Below are 26,143 nucleotides of genomic sequence, written 5' to 3'. Positions count from 1 at the left end.
GCAAGACTCACACCTCAGCTTAATTATACTGGCTGTCCAGCTAGATAAACAGACCAGGTTAGGAAGTTTAGTCGGCACTGCACAGTGAAGAACTACAAAAGTGAAACAAAATTCGATGAATCATAATGTGCAAATCACTCAAACTAATAGAGCATCATAAAACCGCAAATCACGGGAATGCTGAATCACAATGCAAAATGAGATGGAATTATATAGGCTAAAACATCAAAATGAACTTTCACAGACACCTTACGATGTAGTCTGCTAATAAATTGGGGTTTCATACCACACAGCAAACATCATCCCATTATGAAAAACTGCATGAGTCACTTGGAACACATCGTGCAGTCGTGCCAATAAATGAATGTCAACAAAACAAAAACGAAAGAGGCAAAGACAAAACATCACACATCAAGGCAGCAAACGAATGACTGGGACAATGAGCCCAAAACAGTATATGATACAGCACACTCCTCATCTGATATCTGATGGATACCACCACAAAATTAACACATGCCTGAGAAATACACATAATCTAAGTAAAACCAGTTTCCACTAGAAGTATCATGTACACAATAGGCTGTGTTATAACTGAAGGTTTTCCATTCAGACAAATCACGCTTCGCATTCCCAATGTGTCTGTCAGATCCTTCTGAGGCTGGTATTCACGCACAAGTTTACCTCTTAGTCACCCTGTAAGCTCATTGAAACTCATTAAAATGTTTGTGTGGACAACAGTTTGTGGGCGGAGAACTGATGAAAGGAAGGAATTGCAAAGTTCTTTCGACCAACTGACAGGTGATCACATGTGTGGATGGGTAACCAACGATTTTATGACAGTTTGCCACTGGACTTCACCTGGGAAGGATTTCAGCCGCTGGGACCAGAATATGAATAACTATGTATAGGCCTAATTCATTTCATTGTTAGACCATGCGATGCTATTTGTAGACTGTTGTGAGTACAAATCTTATGATATATATATATATATATATATATATATATATATATATATATATATATATATCCCTGCAATAGACAATTTGGTATAGTCCTAGACCAGTGTCCTGCCTTTTTATGAAAGGTGTTACTAGTGAAAATAGGCTTCCATGTCTATTTCATTAATAAATGAACCAACCCCCAAGTCTAATTTAACCTTATTCATTAATAATGAATGGGAATAGACATCTCTTTTTGATAGGCAATATTTAGACCATACCCTGTTAGGCCTTTTTGCCTCTCTCTTATTTAGAAGTGAATTGCCGCAGTAACTAGTATATGTAGCTCCACCTCCTTATCAGCCAGCGGAGTTTCCATCGCTGCCAAATAATGACTTCGAGTTGACTGTCCGACTGACAGTTCTACTCTGTACATGTGAACGTTCATCCGAATACGGTTGTGGGTGGACTAACAGACAACCTGAGCGTGAATACCCGGCCTAAGACCTTGACAATGGCTACTATCGGCCAATGGTTCCTGTCCAAGGTTTTGTCCTTAACTAAGACAACATCTCCAGTTGACATATCCCGATGGGTGTACTTCCATTTCTTATGAGTTTGGAACTAAGGCTTGAACTCACCTCCATTCTGCTTTGTACAAGTCCCTGTCATTGAATTCTCTCAAATAATCAGCAGTGAATTCATAGTCAGTTTTCTGAGTTAACAGCATTGATGGTGTGAGAATCAGCGGACATTCCAGATCAGAAGAGACAGGTAGGAGAGGTCTTGATTTGATGATTGTACTGACTTCACCCATAAAGGTAATCAACACATCATGCGTTAATATCTTTCCAGTATTGCTAACTAACATGGAATCGAATATCTTTCTGGTAATGCTGATCATATGTTCTCATGATCCTCCCATGTTCAATGAATGTGATGGGTTGAAGATCCATACTGTGTTGCAGTCAAAAAGATACTTCTGTAATGGTCTGTCTTTGACATTGATGGCACCAATTTACAGATCGTCCACTGCTCCAACAAAGTTTGTTCCACGGTCGGATCTGAATATTTTTACCGGTCCTCTGATGGCGGTGAATCTCCTGACAGCATTGATAAAGGCAGATGAGCTCATTTCATCAACGATTTCTATGTGAACTGCTATTGTCACTAAAGATGTATAGAGAACAGCCCAACGGTTGGAGTTGTCATGACCTCTACAAGTCCTAGGTGATACTATGTTCCACGGTCTGAAGGTCTTCACTCCTACGTTAGTGAACAACAGTGACACCTCCAGACGATCTTCTACAAGATTTGGCATGATTTGGGATTCAGTTTTACCACTCAGTTTACGGCAGGTCACACACACCTGTGAATGACTGATGAGATCAGTCATTTAGCACCTGTAATCCACATCCTGCTGATCTGATAGCTCCCTCTGTGAAATGTCAACCTTGATGTTTAATTTTGCTGTGATACTGTTTAACGAGCAGTGTTTCTTCCTTTGTAAGCACAGATCAGAATTAAAGATACATTCACCTACCCACATTATTCCTAGCTTATCCAAGAATAGATTTAGGTTAGCAATGGAACTTTGCTGATGGTGTTCTGCTGTAGGATGCAGTCTTTTTCCTCTTGATTGAATGGATCTCACAATGAAGTACTCAGAGTCGAGACAGTTATAGCATTCGCTAGCTGTTTCTTGCTTCTGTAAGTGTGTGTGAACTGTTTCAAAAAAGCTGTGGCTTTAACAAGTCTTTTGCAATCTGAAGACCTTTCAAATCTATGGGTTTCTAAGCCACTTTCAGTTGCAGCACAAGTTTCCAGTACAATGAATGTAGGTCAGATCTCACTGTCTTCATCCGGATCCACAAGTTGATGTCCTTGGTTGCAAGACTTCTCACAATTACTGGTAAAAATTGTTGTGGTCCTCAAAGCCAGATGTTGTCCTATAGATCTTTAGCTGGTACAGATCTAATTCCTAAATCTGCTGGATTGTGATCTGTAGGTACATAACTCCAATGACTAGGACTTTAAAATTTCCTGATACGCTCCACTCTGTTAGCAACATATAAGAAGAACCTCCTTGTTTCATTGAAGATGTAACCCAAGACTATTTTGCTGTTCGTGCAGTATTTCACATTATCAATGTGTATATTGAGTTGGTCTATGGCACATTGTGTGATGTCGACAGAAAGCACAGCTGCACACAGTTCCAAATGTGGAATGGTGTGTCCACTGGTAGGTGCAACTTTTGCCTTTCCAAGAACGAATCCAAGTTGTGGAGCCCTATTTGAGTCTATAGTGCAAAGATAAATGACTTTTGCGATGGATTTTTCCGATGCATCAGTAGTTCTTGAGTTGGTGTTCTAGTGAGATAAGGAACATATGTGAGTGGTATTCTTTGTGCTTCAAGTGGTTTGAGAGTTGCCTTCCATATCTCCCATTCAAGAGCTAACTCATCAGAGATGGGATGATTCCAATCAACAGTTTCAGATATTAACCTCCTAACTAAGAGTTTTTCATATATAATTACAGGTGGTAAAAATCCAAGCAGATCGTATATACTTTTGATTGTAGACAGTATTCCTCTGCGGGTGATTGGTTTGTCTACAAAAGACTATTGAAACAAGAAATAGTCAGTGTTCAAGTCCCAGCTTAATCCAAGACTATGCTGTAGAGGTTTGTTGTTGGTGTCCAAGTCCAGATCCTTTAGATTCATGGCAAAATCACAAGCTGGAAATGCTGACATTATGTCGGGACTGTTAAAAGCAAACTTACATAGATGAAGGTTTCCATTATATCTCACTGCATTTTGAGTGTCTTTCAGGATCTAAATGGCCTCTTCTGTTGTCACACACCACGTCAAACCATTATCAAAGTAGAAATCCTTCAAGACAAAGTTGGTGACAAGTTTACCAAACTCCTGTTCTGCACTCTGAACAATCTTGCGTAATCCTAAGTTTGCGACAACCAGTGATGGACTATTGCCAAATACATGTATGGTCATTCTGCACTTGATGATTTCCTTGTCCAGGTCGTTGTCCTTGTGCCAAAGAAATCGCAGGTAATTTTTGTGAACCTCTATAATGATGAAGCGGTGAAACATGTCTTGCATATCTGCTGTACCAGCATTTCTCTAAGAAATCATAGCAGCACTTCAAGTAGGCTATTAGCTAGATCTGGACCAGAAAGCAGAACACTGTTTAGTGAAATTCCTTTAAACTTCACAAAAGAGTCAAATATTCCTTGGATTTGATCTGGTTTCTTCAGGTGGTAGACTCCAAATAATGGCAAGCACCAATATTCTTCATTGTCATTGCAACTTCCGCGTGGTTGTTTTCCAAAATCTTGCCCATGAATGTGAGAAAGTGTTTTTTTTTAGTTGGGAAAAACTCGGTATTGCAAGAGTATATATAATGTTCTAAAGGGTCCACAATAATAAAAAATGTTGCAAGTCAGCATTCTTTCTTCATGGGGTTCCTCCTCAAACTTTCATCTAACAACTTAGCCCGTTGAACAGCTTGTTCCTGGCTGTTTGGCAAAGATTGTCATGCACAGAATGGTAAAGGAGCTACCCAACTTTTTGAGGCATCTTGGGCGAATTTTTGTTGTCCATTTGTCTCATGAACATTTTGTCCTCATCTTCCTTAGTTTTAACAAAAAGCGAGGAGTCGTCATGTAGAAAGGGCCTATCCAGATACGATTCACGTATCCCAAACAGATTAGTACATGGTTTCAGTGCAATGGGCTGCCCAAACAGTAGGTACGTCTTGAATAAATTTAGTCGAAGAGGTGCATATTGCTTATTCAAGCAAGTCTCCTCAACAATGACCCAACCTAGCATAAGCTGTTGGGCGTACGGAGCTTGCGGCGGTCCACAGATATGGCATGTCATGTGATGTGTTTCTAAAAGATCTCTACCAATCAAGATGAGAATACGACAGTCATTGACGGGTATTATGTTCCCACTGATCTGGTTGAGATGTTGGTAGTGTAATGCTATTTCCGGAGAGGGAATTTCCTCCCTGTTGTTAGGAATGTTGTCACATTCTATTAATGTGGGTAACTGCAAGCTCATGTTCCCATCAACTGATCTGATAACAAATCCTTTTGCTCATCTCCCTAAAGTCCCAATTTTGCTGGTGCATGTTGACTGGATGTAAGTTTCTGGAGATACTTCAATCCCAAACAACTGGAAGAATTCAGGTGATGCTAATGACTGGTTACTTTGGTCATCTATGATTGCGTACATATGAACTTCGTCTGCCTTGTCCATGTGAAAACCTCAACAAGTAGGATCTTTGCACAAGATTTCCCACAATGCAAGCCTCCACATATCCCAGTGCAGGCTGAACTAACTGATGGAACAGTAGGGGGGCGTGGTTAGATGGGCTCTTCATCTCCCCACCATACTCCGTCATGGAGGAAGCTGTTGTTGAGTTGGTGGACTTGTCCCTCCTGCTGATATGTAGCACATTAGTATGTTGCTTACTTCTGCGTTCCTTACAGGTAATACTGGCAGTAAACTCATGGCTCTTGTGGTTGTTTGATGGATATGTTATGTTTTCTCAGTAGTTTCTTTCTTTCATCAAGGGATTTTGCCCTGAATCCTCTACTGTCATCCAAAGAGTGTCTAGTTTTGTGAAGTATGTATAGGTCCAGTGGTATGATCTCAACGTTGGTACTTCCATTGTATTCCCGTTTCCTGCTGACATTTGTTTTCCTAGCAAAAACCTTGTCATTAGTGTTCTGCCATCTGACTCATAGTTGAAAGCTAGGTTGTTCTTATCCTACCCATTTCTTTGATGAAAGGGCAGAACTCCGTAAAAGTGGGAAAGGCAACATTATGTTTACTCTTGTACTTGGATGCTCTTGTGATCCACTTCTCTTGAAGTGCATATAGTAATTTGGTAACTATAGATTTCACCCCATAAGATGAGTCAAAGTAACCAAGAAGGCTTTTGAACTTGGGATTCTCCTTGATGGAACCAATCTCTGACAAGATATCGGACATCTCGTAAAAGAGCTTGCTATCCTTGTTTGTGAGTTTGGGAAATTTGGCCAACCTCTCCTTTAATGAAGCTTCTACCATTTCTGGCGAACCATATCTTTCATAAACATGTTCCCATAACAGTCTTCTGCCTCTGGTAGGGTTGTCTACATTAGAGTTTTTAATGCTGAGAGCGTGCCTAAAGGTTAACTCAGTTGAGGCAATACAGGTCTGGACATGTCATGTGATCTAGACTGAGATTAAGTTAACACGTTTAGTGGTCTGTGACTGATGGTCGTGGTTTGTTGAGTCAAGTCACTGGGTTGAAAGGTAATTCTTTTGAAGGCAGGTTAATATTCAGGTTTAGCAACTGTCATTGATGCACTCTGTTCCATGGTGGTTGGCTTTCGAGTGAGTTGATGAACAAATGGATCCTCGAGATTGTAAAATGCGGTGTCTCTTCTGAATAGTGCTAAACATCATTACCGCTTGCTGGTTCATGAAATCTTGTATCCATGGAAAGGAATCCTTGATTTCCTTCTGTAAGAGATCATCAAAATCATGCTCCCAATGACCATCATCTTCTTCAAGAACACATGCTTCAGCTTTGGTGATGGCAGCTTCCTGACATGTAATTAGAAACTTGAGGATGGCTTCAAACTCTGCTTTCCTGAGGGCTTCCTGTTCTCTCTGAGTTCCTCTTTTAAAATGGCAGTTCCTCTCTCTGCAAAAGCCAGTCTTGCTTTAGCAGTTTCTGCTTTTGCTTGCTTATGTCTCATGAACTTCTTATGTGGACCGTAGGTCACAATAACGTAGAAAGACGTAATCCATTCTCATCCGCTGTGCTTAATATTTTTGGGTCCGTTGCAAGTTTAGGTTTGGGAATTGTAAATCGTCTTAAAATTAATGAACAAAATAAGAGAATAGAATTTCTACAACATCAAAATGAATTAATTTTCTCTGAACTTCACAGACAATTAGAGTCAATAAATCAGTTTATGACATTTGTCGTTACTTACAATAACGACATGGAAAATCAATTTTTATTGAATATCTTATGTTCATGTTGTATATGGAAAATGTTCCTTTATATTACATAGCGTTAAGTGGAAATGTGCAGGTTTGTGTACAAATGAATGTTTTATTTATATTTAATTGTAATAAGCATTGTTACCAAGGAATATTGTCTTGTGAATGGTTTGTATAATTGGTTAACAATGCGATGTAAGTTGTTTGATAGTTTCGTTTGGTTCGTGTTGGTTTGGTGGCTTCGTTCGTTTTGTTGTTAATTTTGGCGTGAGCGAACGAGGCCGAAGTCGTGGGTTTGGGTGAGAGAGCGAACGTATTATTTTCGATACAGAAGTGAGCAAAGGGAACGGGAGTCAGTCGCTTCTCAACATTGGTAGAGTGGTTTGGTAGCAGAACTTAATCAGAGTGAATAGAGTTTCACTTCGATTAACGATGTCGTTCCTTCCCAGCATTTAGTGAAGTGGATGGATTAATCAACCGAAGTTTGGATGAGTATTATATCATATATTATTTAATTTGCCTTGACTAGGATAAATCGCTAGGGATATGCATATCTGTGCGTGGGATTCCGTGACTGGGTAAAATTGAATATATATTAGTGGTATCGTGGTTTACCCGTGCCTATTGTAATCCGAACTCGGCAACAACTTCATATGAAACTAGTAAGTAATAATTCGGGAGCAAAACACAATAGAATATAGTATGTCCTTTCATGTCTGTAACACAATGCAATGAATTCTTTATGTAGAGAAAGGGTCTTGAGTTCTCTTAAACGAATCTGGTAATTAGTAATTTCTGTAATTGACTGAAGTCATTATATGTTGATGCTTGTTTGACCCTAATGAGTAACAATAACATTGGTGAATGAGCATTGTATTTAGTAATATAAATCAGATCATGGATATGCAATATTTACTTGCAACATTAGCATATTACAATTCAAAAATAGATCATATCCATGGGAAAATTTCACATTTTATTGAAAAATTCAAAGATTATGTAAAAGCAACTACACTAGCTACAAAGGGAGTTCTTTTGCCGCATCTCTTGCCTATTAAAGATTTAACATTAACCTTAGAGAATGCACGTGAGAAACTTGGCTATGCACCTTTGTTAGAGGCACACAAGATCGAATTTTATTACAGATTAATTTCAGTAAGCGTAGAGAATTACAGAATCATGATTAATATTCCCTTCGATTCTTCTGATGCCTGGAAATCTTACAAAATAGCTCCGTTTTCCACTTACATGTCTAATAGCTCACTACCAGTAATAACGAATTTTTCTGGCTACGTATTAATATCCCGTAATAAGGAACTTTTTACGGTCGTCAGAGACCTTGATCGGTTCACTCATTGTTCTAATGCCATGGGTAATATAGTTTGTACAGCTGACTCTTTTGAATTCCATAATATATCAGCGAATTCATGTGAGTTAGATCTAGTCCTTAATGGCTCTCTCCTTCACACGCTTGAACGTTGTCTGAATTTACTTTACCCTTTTGACAAAAATAAGTTCGCTTACGGGCTGAATAACGGAATCTGGCTACGCTTCGCAGTCGAAGAGTTTAACGTCGCATGCCCGGACGGATCGTCTACAACTTCAAGACTGTTCGTCACTGCGGACGGCTGCATTGGAGCACTGCCCACCTACAACGTAAGGGGAATAAGTACCATCATAAGAGAGCAGGCTTATTTCGCCAATTTTTCCTGGACCAACACCTGTATCCCAGCATTACCTTTGCCTTTTAATGAGAAGGTGGCCCAGCAGCTGTCGAAATTAACTACAATGGACCATACTTCCCATGCTTACTATTCTAGGGAGGACATTAGTTTCTACTGTTTACTAGCGGTGACCCTCGCGCTGGTGGTGATTTTAATCATCGCGAACATGTTTCTATGGCATAGGATGAGGAGAACAAGTATGGCTGATCAACAGAACGTCGGACCCCGCCCAGAAAATTTACAATTTTCCAGTGGCCCTTAAGGCATTTGACTTTAGAGCCATTTGAAATTGGCCATTTCATTTGACTCAAGGAGGTTGTTTGGAACTGTGAATTGTGTGAAATGCTGTTTAAGACGCTAGCTAAATGTGTAGTAGAAACCTCCTTGGCAATGTATTCCATATGAAAAGCATGAGTATCTTAACTGTAATCTACCTTAACCATTTTATCTATGCGCGTACATAATTGAAGCATATTAAAGTTAAACAATGAATCATTATTTTCGTGCGTCTACGCACTGGGAATCTATATAAAGTGCACTTATGTTGATCACTTATATTGATCACCTAGATTAATCACTTTTATTAATCATTTGTATTAATCATTTATTTGAATAAAGAAATCAGGTATCTCCTATAATCAATCTGTTACCTTGCATCTTATCACATTTTGGTACCACTAATTTCAATTACTATATTATTTTTATCATGTAATCTTTATGTCATGCAATTATCAGAAGTACATTAGTATTTTCTGTAGTATATGTATCCTCATTATATATCACATGTGATCATTATTATTTACTATCATATCATGTGCATATGTCTTATACCTTATACGTGGATCTGTATTTGTGTACTCCATGTATTTTTTTTTACTTATAAGTATTTTCTATATCAGATTTTTACATATAACCAGTTGTATATCATTTCTTAAACACTTTGATTGATGGTAGTTATATGTTTATCACATCTTTGCATTTATATCTAAAAAAAAATCACACAGTTACAAGTCAAATGCAAGTCAAACTTTCAGAATAACTATAATCTAATATTTGATTTTATATAGCGGACCGAGCATTATGTAAGTGATTACATATAAAACGAATGTATTGTGACATTCTATAAGTTGCAACATGTTGTTGAATGAATATCATGACTCCAGTGTTCCTGTAGGATCTTGCAGTATGGGAAAACAGAAGTTTGTGAATAGCTGACATTGCCTTGACGTTGCTCTGATGACGCTTTGTATAATGTCTTAGTTTGTATACACCTGGATCATCAGTTTCATGTTTAAAAAGGTAACGTCAACCGATGCCCCATTGGCAAAATACATGTTGTCATTCCCATGATAGTCTGTGCCTACGTCACAGTCCTATTCGTGTGTTTGTATAACATTGTGCAATGTATCGCTCGACTATGTTCTCATAACAGAATTGTATATCAGACTTCTATCACACCTCTCCGCTTGAAGAGCTATTCAAATCTTCCTGTAGATATCATTTGTGATGTAAGCCTTTTAAATATAACTTGTTACTTAACTATGAGTTTTACCGTCTTCAAACCTACATACCAGAAGTAACGATTGATGGGGACTTAGAAGAAATATCATCACAGTCAATGATACTTTGATGAAGATGTGATGTATACCAACCGACACTTGTGGATATCATCGCAGGTCAAACAATTGCAAGGTGATCCCCTTAAATATGTGTAGCTGGTGAAGGAGGTTGTGCCATTCAGGTAGCACTATTGGCATCTCGGCAAGAAGGGGCAAGAGGTTGGGATACCATGGCCTGGGGCCACTTGGGAGCTACCAGAATCATTCTGATGTTCGGCATAGTCATCGCTCTGTTGATTACTTTGTGAATCAGACAGAACAGAGGGAAGGTGTAGATGTTGAGGTTGTCCCACGGGTGCTGGAATTTGTCTACTGCTGCTGCCCACGATGAGCAGAATACCTGAAGTTTCCTGTTGTGCCTGGTGGAGAATAAGTCTATTACCGATCCCCCCACAGGTCGAACAACCTCTTGGCTACATCCTGGTGCAAGGACCACTCTGTTCCTACCAACCGATTTTGGCGGCTGAGTTTGTTTGCCACTACATTCCTTTTGCCTGGACTGTACCTTGCCGACAGTTCCACTGAGTGAGCAATTGCCCACTCGTGTACCTCCATTGTCAACCGGTGGAGCTGTAAAGAAGCGAGGCCCCATGTTTTTCAGTCCGGGAATTCTTGAAGAGCCAGGAAGGTTGCCTTGAGTTCCAGGACATTGATGTGGAGGTATCTGTCGTGTTGGTCCCACACTCCCGAGTTCAGTAGTTCCTTGAAGTGTGCACCCCATCCCTTGGTCGATGCATTTGAATACAGAAGCATGTCAAGAGGTGGAATAATCAAGGCTACTCCTATTATGAAGTTCCTGTCGTCCAACCACCATTCCAAATCCCTACTTACTTCCTCTGATAGAGGAATGAGGAAGGATTGTGGATCTCGAGTACATAAGTGGAGACTCCCATGGGGAACCAGCTTCCCCACAGATGACAGGTGACCAACTATGCCTTGCCATTGCATGCTGGTTGTTCCTGTTGGGACAGAAACAGCTGAGCAACTTTCCTGAACTTGCTGATGTGAGAATCTGCAGGGAGCACTCTGTCCGGGAATTCTTGAAGAGCCAGGAAGGTCGCCTTGAGTTCCAGGACATTGATGTGGAGGTATCTGTCATGTTGGTCCCACACTCCCGAGTTCAGTAGTTCCTTGAAGTGTGCACCCCATCCCTTGGTCGATGCATTTGAATACAGAAGCATGCCAAGAGGTGGAATAATCAAGGCTACTCCCATTATGAAGTTCCTGTCGTCCAACCACCATTCCAAATCCCTACTTACTTCCTCCGATAGAGGAATGAGGAAGGATTGTGGATCTCGAGTACATAAGTGGAGACTCCCATGGGGAACCAGCTTCCCCACAGATGACAGGTGACCAACTATGCCTTGCCATTGCCATGCTGGTTGTTCCTGTTGGGACAGAAACAGCTGAGCAACTTTCCTGAACTTGCTAATGTGAGAATCTGCAGGGAACACTTTTGCTGCCACTGTATTGATTAACATGCCCAATGACTTTATCCTCTGCTTGGGTTTGAGATCCGACCTCTGATTTATCATAATCCCAAGGGTGTGGCAAAACTTGAGAAGTTAATTCCTGTCCTGAAGCAACTGCGAGTGTGAACCTGCCAGGACTAGCCAGTTGTCGAGGTACTTCAATAGATGTATCCCCTGTGAATGGGCCCAAGCCGAAACGAGTGTGAACACTTTGGGGGGCAGTTGAGAGTCCGAAGTAAAGTGCCTTGAACTGGAACACCTTCTCCCCAAGAATAAAGTGGAGGTACTTTCGAGAGGATTGATGGATGGGATTTGAAAATACCCGTCCTTTAGATCCGTTGTCAGCAAAAAGTCATTCTCCCTGACTGAGGTGAGTACTGAATGTGCTGTCTTCATCGTGAACTGAGTCTGATAAATGAATTGGTTCAGTGGGGTGAGGTCTATTATTGGTCTCAAACTCCCCTAGGATTTCTCCACCGGAAAAAAATGCGACTATAGAAACCTGGGGAGTGGTTCGAGATGACTTCTATTATGACCTTGTCCAGCATGGCTTGCACCTCCTTCATGAGTGCCATGTCCTTCGGGGAACCAGGAACATATGTCTGGAGATGGAGCATGAGATTGGTGAGGGGGACCCAACACTCGAAGGGGAGTAGGTATCCATTCCTGACGACCTTCACTACCCAGATCCTGGCTCCATATCACTGCCAAGTTGCCCAATGGCATGACAGGCAACCTCCCCCCCCACCACTGGTGGCAGCAGCTGGGGGGGAACACCTCCCCTAGCACCTCCCTCTGTTCTCTTTCTTTTTGCTGCCCTTACCTACCTTTCCTGAGGAAGAGGAGGGCTGAAGTGACAATTCTGAGCAGAATAGGAAGACGAAGGATGCTGGGTCTTTCCTCTGGCAACCTTCGAAGCTTGGGACTTCCGAGGGCTGGAGGAGGGTGGAGCTTGGACTACTGGTCTAGCCATAGTGACAGGTGAAGGGGCTGACCCCCTCATCATTGCCTGGTGGACGAGGCAACCATTATTGCTGACCTTTCATTTGTCTTCTGCAGCATCTACATATCTCAGAAAAGAGGGAAGAAGAACCCAGCAGCGATCCATCCCTAGGGTCATGGCAGACTCGGGCCCTAAAGTCCTGGTCAGGCGAGTCAAGCCAGGGTCTCTACTCTTCGGGACTAGGTTGGCCCACAAGTTTGCTGTCTGGTGGGCTAGGTAGGAGATCGCCCTACCCCCAGAATGGCACAGTCTATCGAATGCAGAATCCTCCCCAGGGACCATTCCCCTGTGGAGGAAGCGATCTTGGCCACTGTAAAGGACCACAGTTCAATTCACACGACTGCCTGGGAGGTTGCCAAGGTAGTAGCCTCCAGGGTCACTGCCTCCTGCTGCAAGAGGGACACTGCCCCTGCAGTTAACTGTTGCAGCAAAAGACTAGGGTCTTGATGCACTAGACTTGGATCAACCTGTTTGGCAGCCAATTACTTTTTCAAAGGTTAATAAAAACTCCTCTGGCGAGGAAGAGGAAGCAGTTTGTCTGATCGGTTTGACCTGAGGGAGTTTTCTTGTCTGATGACAAGATTGTCCACCTGGTCAAGGATTCCGTCAGCAAGAGAAGACCATGGCGGCACCACTAATGCCTTAGGTTTCCTCTTTGGAGCCCCCAAAGACTCCAGATGTGAGGGGTGGTTCATAGATGAAGCCATAGATCCTTCCCCTAGATCACTGTGCTGACGGATCAGCGCTATGATCTCTGCAAATGTTCTCTGGGTCACGGTGGTATCTGCATCCTGTAGCAGGAGACTCTCGAGTCCTTTGAGAGAGCTGTCTTCCGGATCCAATTCCCTCACGGGGGAAACCTCCTCAGACCCCTGTGGTCCCTCCTTTACTACTTGTGCATATGCTATGGTGGGTCTGAAGACAAAACCAGGGGAATAGGCTCAAGAAGCAGGACTCCTATTTACAGGATCCATGGAGCCCTCCCTGTTTGGGTCACGCCCCCTGGTTTAACCCCAGGAGGTTGAAGGAACAGGCGAAGGGGACCCCACACTGTCATCCCTCCTATCCACCAGGTGGGGAGGAGAGACAACCTGTATGTGATTGTCATATGAAGATTGCAATACAGAATGAGGAGAGTGCCTTTGAGGGGAGGTGCTATCTTGAGAGTAACAAATTTTTCTTGTCCAGCAGGCCAGTTATTCAGTCCAGCAATGCTTGGCCGATACCCCAACTCAGGTAGGTTGGGCCGATACCTCGGATCAAGCTGCTGCTCTACTCCATCAAGCTGGTGGGTGTTGGGGATATAGCCTGCCAATGAGGGCCTTCGATTCTCTCTACTCGTGCCCAAGAGTCCTTCGGAGCTGGAGTCCTTGTCGAAGGAGTCTGAACAGGGGATCTCGTCTTTGCCTCTCCGTGTGTTTGTTTATGCACCGCTGTGCTGGTTCGTGCCTCTGACTGAGCACTAGTGGAGGTACCTACTGGGAGGGGGAGTTGAGGCACCCTGGTGCCTCTTCCCTTTCTCTCGTGCTGTGCCCTCCCCTGTATGGAGAGAAGAACCTCCGTTAGTGAGCTGGGATGTACAATCCTCCGTGGAGGCTTGAACATTCAGGGCATCATGGTCTGACCGAGGCCTTGACACAGAACTAGTTTTAGAAGTGTACTTCTTTGAACTAGTTGAGGAAGCAGTTACCGATGTACTGACTCCTTTGGCTCCCGAAACTGAAGGCAAAGCAAGAGCCTTCGGGCCATTACTGACACCCGCAGGAGACCTTAGAAGGCGGAAGGGTTGAGGCAGGAGCTGACAATGACGAAGAGGAAGGAGATGATGATGACAAACCTTTTACGGGACTTCGTCTTCGACTTCTTCTTCACTACCTTCTTCGGGATGTTCATGAAGTCCTTCATCCAGGATGGGGGCTGTGACAAAGGAACAGTGGAACTTGGGCCATAAGAACCGGAGCGGTTACAGGAGTAGGTATTGGCTGCAGAGCTCTTTGAGACTTCACGCTAGTCGGTACCTTGGAATGAATAATTGGTCCATCCGGAACATCGGGCACAGTGATGATGGTTGGGGGCATCATGAATCCCGGAGGGGGAGACGCCACAGTCTGAGAGGTCGGGAGGGTTACTGCGGTGCCTGTCACCACTGAGGGTGTTGTAGTAATTGAATAATGGCATTACACCAGATATGGAACCTTTGTAAATGCTGTAATGGTGACAGAGGTGGTGTGGGTGTCTCCACGAGGTGCATCAGCAGTACCTATAACAACAGGGTTCCCGCTTGACTAAGAGAATGCCATGCCACCAAGAGATTCTGAGGACAGCTCATCTGTCGTACCTGAAGAAAGAACCATGACATTAGTGGGGGAGGCTAGGTTTTGGCCTGAGGGGATGACAGCTCCCTTGGAGTGAACCGAGACCTCCGTATCAAGGGCATCATGAATCTCTGCCTCTCCTCCATCCTCATCATTCAACGAATTGGGCGAGGAGGACAAAGAGGAAGCATCCTCAGTGGAAGAGGGAGCAAAAGGCGAAAGTTTGCCAGGTAATGGAGGAGAGGATGAAGGGTGCGGCACCAAGGGAGAGACCAGGGGCATGTGACCCTCTGACAGCGCCCTGTAGCCCTCCCTCCAGTAAAGTTTCCTCCCTGCAAACTTCACCCTTTGCACTAATGACCATGAATAATTGCTCATCACAAGTTAACTTTGGGTTGCAATCCTGCCACCTGCAAGATGTGCAGAGAGCATGAGGATCGACATCCACTGACGACCTCCAGTTATTGCACTTTTGCCACCCAGCCCTGGACGGGGAGGGAGGCTTTAGAAGCTGGCTCAATGAATTCATGGGTTTGCATATTGCAATTCACAAAAACCGCAAACACAGGCAAGTCACTGGAAAACACACAAAAGGAACAATCTCACCATAATACACCGGCAGATATACAGGTAAAGCTAGTGACAGATGGGCAGAGAGCAATGCAATATGTGTCTGAACTCAACGGCGGCTGGAAGCAAAGTGATATGTGTATACCTGGGTGGGAGGAACCCTCCCACCCAGACGGTGGTTAACTACCGAACTACCTTGCTATAACAGTCTAGAGGCCGTTTCCAGCTTCGCTGAAGGTAAAACCTAATGTAAGTGACTGAGGGTTTGTATACCGTGTAGGAACAATTGAGGGTTTCACACTACACAGCAAACATTATCCCATCATGAAAAACTCCTGCAAGAGTCCCTTGGAGCACATCGTGCAATAGCACAAAAAACGAATGTAAATAAAACAAAATCGAAAGAGGCAAACACATAACATCACACATCAAGGCAGCAAATGACACGAGCCCAAGATAGTATATGATACATCACATTAGTATTTGTCCATAGATTTGGTTTTAGTTCTCATCGTTAATGATATTGTGTGAACTGTTATTGTGTTTCTGTTCAATAAAGTACAAAAGATATTAGAGAGCAGATGTATAGCTCGCTATAATTAGCTGGTATTTTCAAAAGTGTCTTAGAAAAGAGGCCCTGCGTAGGGTTGGAAATATTCCCTTTCAACTTCCTGTGGCAGGAACACAACACAAATATTTTGAGAATTATTCTCTTATACCATGAGTATTTATCTATCTTTCTTTTTCCACTGAAAAAGTTTGCATGGAGATGGGGTTTTAATGTATGAGTATATATAGGCTGGGCTGTAAAGATTAATGCCATTGTTTCTCATTGGAAAACTGTGTAAATGACACAATTTTGAATGTCACAGCCCATCAGAAAAGTAACTCATATTATTCGAGAGGTAACTGTACCTAGTTTACTTCTGATAATATGATAAGGAAGGTGAGCAGTCTGGTAAGCACCAAGTAGCTGTTAGTGCCCTATAACCCTAGACATAATGGATTGTGTATACTAAAATTTATGCTGAAGATGTGCCAGAAGAGACCAAAGGACTGAGACTTGTATCTAACAGCGATCCTTTTCGTGTATCAAGAAGTATCAAATTCAAGAACCAGATTTACCATGTTTAAGCTGTTAGGTGGAAAGAGTGAAGGACCTATGCAGGTTCTCAGAGTAGGGATCAGAGAATGCAAGGATGAAGTATGCATTACTTTCCTGTATTTGTTGGAGCTGAGGAATTTCCAGTAAGAGACAAGATACCTATCCATGGATGACAGAAGCATCAAAACGACAAAAGGGCCAGAGACCATCACTTCAAGGTGGGATATGAAAATGAAAATGTTAGTGCTATTACTAGCAGAGCCAAACAAGATAATAATGCAGTGGAGAGGGCCATTTAAAGCCAAGGAAGTAGTTAATTGCATGAAGTATGAGTTGATGTCAGCGGGAATTGACTGGTTACAAAGAGAGAAAAGCAAATAAAGCAGTAGGCATTGCAGTTGCTGGAAGATTACTAAGACGTCTTAACCAAGAATCCAGGAAGGACATCATAGGAACAATGCCACATTTACTGATGACAGAGGAGCAAGTCAGGCAATGGTTTTATACAAGGTGTGATTGAAACATCATAAAAATATAAAGATATAAGGTTCATTTGCAACACCTTTGCAATAACATATCGCAGGAGGTAACAATAGTTTCTAGGAGGATCATATTCATATTAATTATAGTCAGGGCTTGTCCTTTGACCAGCTCCTCTCACAGAGCAAAATACTGAAATGTTTATGTTGAATAGAAGGCACTGTATTCTTTCTATCTCTTGTCTAGTTTTACTAGTCATCACCAGCTCTTTAGAGTTTTGGTAGACCTACATACTCCCACAAATAGAACATTACATACTCTTGGTCAACAGGGATAACCTGGACATGTTTCGGACAAACCAATTATATTTAATTGGCATATCATTCACGATGATTGAATATTCCAAACACGTATTTTCTTATTAATTAATATTTATACAAGATTAATGTATTCAACTAAAGTTCCAGAATTTAAAAAAGTTCTCTTATTCTCAAAAGTATAACATAGAACACAATAAGCTACTAAGGACTACACAAAAGAAAAAATACTATCATAAAACAAAAGTTTTATCGAAGGCAATGACATTTATTATAGAGACTATCTTTTCATTTAGACTTTGAATCAGTGACTAAGTTTTCTCTACAGACAACCTTCTCAGGAATAAAAAAAGATTATTCACGTTTCTTTCCATTTACTCCATATAGCTGACAGACTATTTCCCCACCCATTGAGGGTCTTCAAGACTAAATTATAAATTGACATAAACAGTTTTTATTACAGCATGCAGACTCAACAGCTAAGCCTAAAATGTAAAGTATGAAAAAAACTTGGCTTCCAAATGGTGTATCGACAATAAGTAAATGGAAAGAAACGCGAGTATTCGTTCTTTATTCTGGAGAAACTTGCCAGAGGAGACAAAGAAGAATATAGACTGATTTAAAGGCCAAATAACAATATAGTCAACAAATAATGCCATTCACTTCAGTATAAACTGTATAAAAGAGAAAATATGACAAAATATAAAAACATAGTTAATACTTTGCCTTGGAAGTCTAATTATATGGTTATCATTTTCGATTTGCACTAGAGGATCTTAACATCATTTTATCATCTCTTCATTGTTTAAAGACTATTTTTACCGGTTCAAATAAATCATGCTTTTACTAACTGTTAGTGCTGTCTGGTCTTCTGTATACAAAAAAGCAGTTCTTAAAATTGTGTCCCTTATAGATCGGATTTCTTTTTCATGCCACATGCCACAGCCACCCCAAGTTCCTGCCAACATTGGAACTCCGTGGAATTGGTGGTCTCGCATCACATGGAAACACTGTAAATATTTTGGATTGTCGTCACAAATATCATTTAGGATCTTGCTAAAAAATCATTTTTATGACATTAAATTTGTTCAACAGATATCTTTTTGGGAGAATTAGTCAACATTGTTTCATCAGTAACATCTATCCAGCTGTAACTTTTATGACAAACTACAGATTATATTTAACGTCAAGGATAGTTTTTCAATAGCTTTACTACAGTTAAAAAAAAAACTGCTGACTGACAGTGCCAGATGAGAGCCACATCTTGACAGCGTCCACTTCCCTCTGCAGTATGGGAGAGTCTACATCACGAACCACGTACCAGTCCACTAATGGGTCCCCCATCACAGCGAACCTCCATGCTCGCGCTGTTGCTCTACTTATGTTACCTAAAACTAATAAAAAAAGCATTAAGACCACTTACCAGTAAATTACAGACAATATTCTGATATATGAAAAGAATGAATAATGATTACAATAAAACGACAAAATACTTTAAAAATAAAAAAAAAATATCAAGTCCATGTTCTATGACTAGTGAAAACTGAATTCAAGAATTCTATGATTTTTGGAAAGTTAGAAACAACTGCAAGAGCAATTAATATGAGGAAAGTAGGGCATTCCATTTGTGTAAACCCTGTAAGTTTACTGCTCCTTCAGGTTCAGGACAATACCTAGGCGAAACAAAACTTACGGATTATTTGGTCCACAATTGCAAAACCACTGTTACTGTGCTAGTGGGCTTAAAAAGTTCTAGATAATATGCCTACCTTCATCATCCCCTTTACTTCCGAGTGGTAAAATGGTCATCAACTAAGGTGTTAAGACAATAACATCTATTTTCCACAACCACCAGGCACTTACCAGCCTGCCATTTATTATCCTGTCTCATTTCGCAGCTCATGATGCACTATGAAATTTTGCACCACTATCTTAAGCATATTTCAGTTAATGATATCTTAAATATCAAAACTTTGGATCTATTATTTCACAAGAAACTTATTCTATATTTATATCTTTCATATATTTTATATTTATTTCAACAACTTGCATTGCCAATTTATATCATTTTACATAGAATTCTCTGGCCTTTCCGCCAATGTAAATATCATGTATGTACATAGTCTACAACTGCATTTATTCTTATGTATGTGTATGTAAAGAAAAACAAATTGTCGATCTTTGCAACCTAGGTACTACATGTCCGTCTGCACCTGTCAATGTAGACCCCGCTCTCGGGCAAGAAAGTATCAGTACCCTGATGACCTCCAATATTGGACAGTATAACAGCGGTTTTGGCTCCTCCCATTAACAGACTCGCTATGGCTGCTTACCTTCAGAGAAACCTTTAATGTACCCACACAGCAATATATAGTCTAGGTCTCTGAAAGCTCCTTTCCTCAGTCGACACCGATGCCACTAATGGACTTACTATGGTGCGCCTTTCCAGGAGTAATCTGGTATCTTCAAACAGTTTGGCTCCTGCCATTAACAACACACATCGACCACACTAAGAGTCATTAACGGAACCACACGGCGACTAGTCTTGACTCTGACAAACCTGACACCATAACAGATAAAATACAGCGCTTTTGTGTTTTGGTGTGTGAGACAAATTACGAAGATGGGTAACTGGGTGCTGGTCAGCCAACACACAGAATCAGGGGTAGGAGATTTCCCACAACCCAGGCGACACTTCAGACACATCCACTTCGATGTCGTGGGTCCTCTGCCACAATCAGGGGTCGCCAGTTACTTCCTGACAATAATAGGCCAATCCACTAGGTGGCCCGAGGAGACTCCGACGACAGAAGCCACTACTAGCGCCTATACGGAGGTCTTTTCTCTTAAGCGGGATCAGCCGCTGCAGCGTACAGGTTGACATCACCACAGACCGAGGCCCTTCCTTCCTGTCCGACCTGTGGGCCTCCCTGGCCAGCTTGATGACACTGCCACACCTGTGGGCCTCCTCGGTCCACTGACGCCGCTGCCTCTGGGCCTCCTCGGCCCATCCAATGCCGCTGCTGCACCTGTGGGCCTCCTTGGTACACCTGATGGGAAAAACACCCTACAGTACTGCCACACACCCAATGCCAATGCTGCACATGATGGGAATGATGCTCCACAGCACCGCCTCACACCCGACACCTCTGCACACCTGTGGGCCTCCTTGGACTGCCGGATGGAAATGATGCTCCATGGCACTACCGCACACCCAACGCCACTCCTGAGGCTCCTGGTACGTCACTCCGCAGCCGTCTTTTGAGTGTAGGGGGGGGGGGGGGGGTAGTATTTGAAGGGACAATGTCCTTCCGATATTTTAACAACGTGCCATTTCCAATTTATATAATTTTATGTAGAATTCTCTGGCCTTTCTGCCAATGTAAATATCATGTATGTACACAGCCTAGGTCTGCATTTATTCTTATGTATGTGTATGTAAAGGAACACAAATTGTCGATCTCAGGTGTCTGTCCACACCTGTCAATGTATTATGGCTTTGACCAACTTTCTACAATGTACAGGAAAGCAGTCAGCAGGAGGTACTTTTGATTCACAGGTGTGAATGGCGGTTGGTATTCGAGGCGCATAGCTAGCGTCTCTCTCTCTCTCTCTCTCTCTCTCTCTCTCTCTCTCTCTCTCTCTCCGATGGCCGTGTCTAGTAGGGGACTTGGATTGTTTTCTCACTTCCGTTCATATTTGGTATTCTTCAAGATTCTTGAAACACATTGAAGTACAAAGGAATACTATATTTCTATCTAATTATTTACAAGTCGAGACTCATCATAGAGGTATGAGCTCTTAGAAGGACTCTTGAGTAGATGGAAGATTGAGAGTGAATGCTCCCAAAAGTTCTCAATTTGATCTTAGGAAAAAGTGACATATGTACAAACTAACATGCACACATGACTTTTGAGGTCATGAGAAAGAATAATGATTCAAGGCTTGATCTAGATTTTCATGGGAGTCTGGTCACTTAGACCCAGCGAACTGATGAAACATCTGTTTATAAGAAACATGATGATTCTGCATTTGCACAACATTCTGAGTGGACATGATAATTTTGGGAGTTCTTTCCTCCTTGATCTATTATACAGAGCATAAAGATATTTTATAATGGAAATAAGATGCATTTCCTTTTTTGTATGTAATTCTATTACAAATGTAGATCCCGCTCTCGGGCAATAAAGTATCAGTACCCATTTACCTGTCTCTCTCACTCTTGTCCTCACACTTACTTTCATAGAGATTTTTTAAGGGTAGACTTTGTCACTTATACTGTAGTGAAAACGTGAGTAAGAGGCAAGGTCTAAAAACTTACTAATTTATTTAGACAACAAACAGACAGGTTAGTGGGTTCTGCAAGTAGAAATGTAGTGCCTGACACCAGGCAAACAAAAACAGAGGTTGCAACACAATAATTTGTGTTTGTTGACAGATGGCAATATACATATAAATCAATTCACAAGACACGACCAAATCTATGGTACATATGGCTGAAATGCTGATGTAATGCATATGATAATGATGATACATTTAACTTGACAATAATATGAATGAAGATATATGTATACAAGAGGCGCGCCATATGCTGCATTTCTTGTGTCCGAGCATTTGGCGTGCAGAGATGTTGTTGTAAGGAGACTAGCTGGTCATGTGAGATGGTGTGTGGGGTCCATGTGGGACCCTACAGGAATCCCCCAACTTGGGGAGGCCTATGGTTATAGGTCAGTGTCCAGGAGGTATGCTGGCTTTAAACGGTCGATAGAGACTCATGTAGTCCTGCTGTCCACTGTTCATCTGGTAGGCTTTGTGTCGTCTCTGGATGATAACTTATGGTCCCAAGTAGGCTGGGAAGACGGTTGCTCTGTGTGCATCTACCTGTATGAGCACATATTTTGTGTTCTGCAGTTTGCCGGAGACATACATTTTTTGGGTCATGTGGTATGTCGTCTTGGTTGGCATTATTCATTCTAATTCTTTATGCTGCGGTCCCCCTGTTGCTCGAAATCATCTGCGGGTCTCTGTGTCTGCTGACCCATCCAATGAGAGCTTTGTTGCTGGTTTTGGGAAGTCAGTGATTGCTTTTACTTTCTCTGATAGGGGTTTAATGCCATATGGGCTACTTGATGTCCCAGGAATTCCACCATTTTCTTTGCCTATTTGCATTTGTCTTCCCTTACTATGAGTCCATTTTGAGGATGTCATCGACATAGACCATGCAGAAGGGAAGGTTGCCTAGCAGAACATTCCTGTCTTTGGAAGGTTGCCCCTGTGTTGCAAAGGCAGAAACAGCTGTAGTTGGATGTGTAGGTGCCAAAGTTGGTGATGATTGCAGTCTTCTCTATATCTTCGTTCGCTACTGGAACTTGGAAGTATCCCTACAGCAGTCTGTTTTGGTGATGATATTTGTTCCGTTCATCTGCTTGGTTATGTCTGATATATTCGGCAATGGGTATCTGTCTGGCTTTGCTTTGACGTTTAGTCGCAGGTAGTCTCCACACAGGCACCACGTTCTGTTAGGTTTAGGTGCTATGTAAAGGGGGAATGCTCATAGGCTTGGGGCTTTTTGTCATATTCCCACATTCTCTATTTCCTTGAACACTTGTTTGGCCATTTCTATGTGGTGTTGGATGTTATATTTTGCTAATTGATTAAGTTGTGTTGCAGATCGTCTTTGAAAACCTCTTGGTAGTATTGTAGAAGTCGTAGTATTTCTGGTGGTGGGGTAGCTGCTGCGATGGGACATGTTTGTCGTCTGCTGTTATGGTGATGGTGTGGTTGTGGTTTGTCTGAGTGGCTGTTGACAAGATGATGGCCGAGTTGTTTTCAGGATCAGTTGTTTTGATACTACATCCACTAGCAGGTTGTGTGCTTTTTAGGAAGTCTACTCCTAAAAGTACTATTGTCACATCTGCCATGATGAAGGTCCAAACTGTAGACTTCCCCATTGAATGACATGTTCATATCCCACTTCCTGGACATCTTGAGTGGTGCTCTGCTGGCAGTAGATATGTTGAGGTTGATGGGTAGAGCAGGATTGAGTCATTCATGTGGACTGGCTGGTACAAGTGACCTGCTTGCCCAGGTGTCGATGAGGAATTCTGTATTTGACCTTTTGTCCTTGACGAAGAAACACATGGAGCCCCTACATTCATATCTGGAAGAAAGACATCAGCAACCAGTCTATTCACCACTGACATTTAGTTGGTTGGGTTGTATATGCGACCCTCTTGCATGTTTTTTTTTAAACAGGCAGCCTTTGTCACATTTGTGGGCCTTCTTCTTAAATCTCCAATGGAAGTAGCACATTCCCTCTGGTCCATCATCTTTCTTCTGTCCGATCTTGCCCTTGATGAATTGCTTAGGGAAATTTTGTTTGTGGATGAGGTCACTCAGATTCTGTCAGTTGACTGCTGTTGGTGGCTGTGTGGCTCACAAGGTCTAGGGTTAACTCAGGTTGGCAATCTGTGGCGGGTAGCGTTATGAGCTACTGCAACTGCTTGTACACATGCGATGGCCACTTGTCTCCTATGGCTGTCCCCACATTGTTGAGGAATTTCTTGTCTCTTAGGGCGGGTGGCATGCTGAAGGATGACTTCAGCTGGTCCTTCAGCAATTTTCTAAAAAACGTTGTCTGACAGGAATTCAAGGACAGTGTCTGCTTTGCAGGCTGAGGGGGTAATTTTCCTCGATTGGAAGATTGTCCCCGCCCTAAAGAACCAAACTTCTGAATTGTGGGGTGTGAATTGAGTTGACATATTGAAGTAGCGGCGATAGTCTCGCTGAAGAGGCTGGCATTGTTATGGTTGGCTGGGTCAGATCTCTGTGGTCACCAATGTAGCAAAGGCATGAGTTATAGACAGAATCTACAAACTTACTAATTTATTCAGACAACAAACAGACAGGTCAAAAGCTCTTGCAAATGGAAATGTAATGCCTGACAAGAGGCAAACAAAAAGAGAGGTCACAACACAAAAATTTGTTTGTTGACAGATGGAAATATCCATATAAATCGATACATAGGGCATGACTGAAGCTATGGTACATATGGCTGAAATGCTGACATTGTAATGCATATGATAATGACTATAGATTTAACATGACAATATGAATGAAGATATATGTATAAAAGATGAGTGAAGCATACCGTTGTGAAGAGATTAGCCGGTCAGGTGGGATGAAGATGTGTGAGGTCCACGTGAGACCCTACAATATACATCTTCTAGACTAATCACAGGCGAACTATTACTCTTCATCAAGGTCTATCTGAAGTTAACTCACAAACAACAGAGTTAAATTAAAGGTTAGAAGTCATGTAAGAAGACTTGTAAACTTCAATAAATCATATCCTTTTGAACATTACTAGAAAGTTTTCAATGTATACTTTTGGCGATTCATTGCTGTAACAAGAGCCAAATCTCTGACCTGATTTTTTGATAGTGGGAATTACATACCCTAAGTAAAAACTTGACACTTTCTTCGCATAAATTTATACATTAATTACAACTCTTCTCCACTAGCCTTTTTGTGCTCATTGAGAAAGAGAGTGGTCAGGCCAGGTGGATGATTTAATGGCTGTTTGGAATATAGAATTAAGGCCAAAGGCTAAGTGCTGGGACTTATCAAGTCATTTAGTACTGAAAGGAAAATTTAGGTTAAAAGGTTACAAAGGTGTAAATGGAGGAAAACCTTTCAGTCACGATATGCTACAATTGCTAGGAGAGGGTGAAAAGTAGGATGCAAGAAGAAATATCAATAGAAGTATCGTAAAATGAATGAAGGGGTTGTAGCTGTGGCCAAAGGGACGCAGAAAAAATAACTAGTGCACCAAGCATGATTAAACTGACGGCATACCACCCCTATTGATTCAGTGGATGGTATTGAGGGGTTACTTTAGATATTGGATGAAATTTTGTCGTGTAATGAATGATATATATCCAGAAAAAACTGATCTTTTATACCAAAAATTGATGGCATGACCCTTTAATCTAAAGTATTTATAAGTAGAGAACATATCTATAATAATATTTACATTTATAATACTATATGTAGTATAGAAATTCAATCTGAACATCTATGGGGTGGATTTCTTTCTACAGACAGGACGCAAGCCACTTCCATACATCCAATGATGCAAGATTGGGTATCCAAGGATTATGAGGTGGTCTGTTGCACTACAGAACTACAATTGCGGGTTTGAGTGCAGATGAAATCTTCAGTATTCTGGGACATTTGGGGACTTTGATATATCATACGTTATTTTCATGCAGACATTTTTTGTTAAATCGTTGTTTAGTAAGATTTTGGTGAAATTTCGTTAATTACTTTTTGTTTAAAAGCTTCACAATAATTTTTTAGGAGGTTTTACATAATCTATTTATTCGAGATATATCCAGCCTGCCTAAGTTGACTAAGATTATATAATATCCATTATGTGGTAATACAGTCCATATACCAGAATCATCGAAAGTTGGAGGCTGAGGCAATCATATGTAAAGAAAGCGAGAGAGGGAAAGAACAAGAAACAAGGCAACCCTCCAATCCCAGTCATCCCATGTAGATAGAAATGATGCGA

At 41.6% G+C, this 26,143-nt stretch overlaps 1 protein-coding gene across 2 annotated transcripts in view; it reads right to left on the bottom strand.

The window, feature by feature from the left end:
- The window catches only part of LOC135224539 (uncharacterized), a 102,481-nt gene that overhangs the window by 3,935 nt on the left and 72,403 nt on the right, over positions 1-26,143 (bottom strand). For both annotated transcript variants that reach the window (XM_064263611.1, XM_064263612.1), the window contains exons 4-5: positions 18,808-18,959; positions 18,417-18,575 (exon numbers count right to left, since the gene is read on the bottom strand). In XM_064263611.1, the coding sequence (XP_064119681.1) occupies positions 18,417-18,575; positions 18,808-18,959 (311 nt within the window). The remainder of the gene's footprint in view (positions 1-18,416; positions 18,576-18,807; positions 18,960-26,143) is intronic.

Source organism: Macrobrachium nipponense, chromosome 12 (genome assembly GCF_015104395.2).
Source record: "Macrobrachium nipponense isolate FS-2020 chromosome 12, ASM1510439v2, whole genome shotgun sequence".
NCBI classification, from domain to species: domain Eukaryota; kingdom Metazoa; phylum Arthropoda; class Malacostraca; order Decapoda; family Palaemonidae; genus Macrobrachium; species Macrobrachium nipponense.
This window is presented reverse-complemented; position numbering and strand designations above follow the sequence as displayed.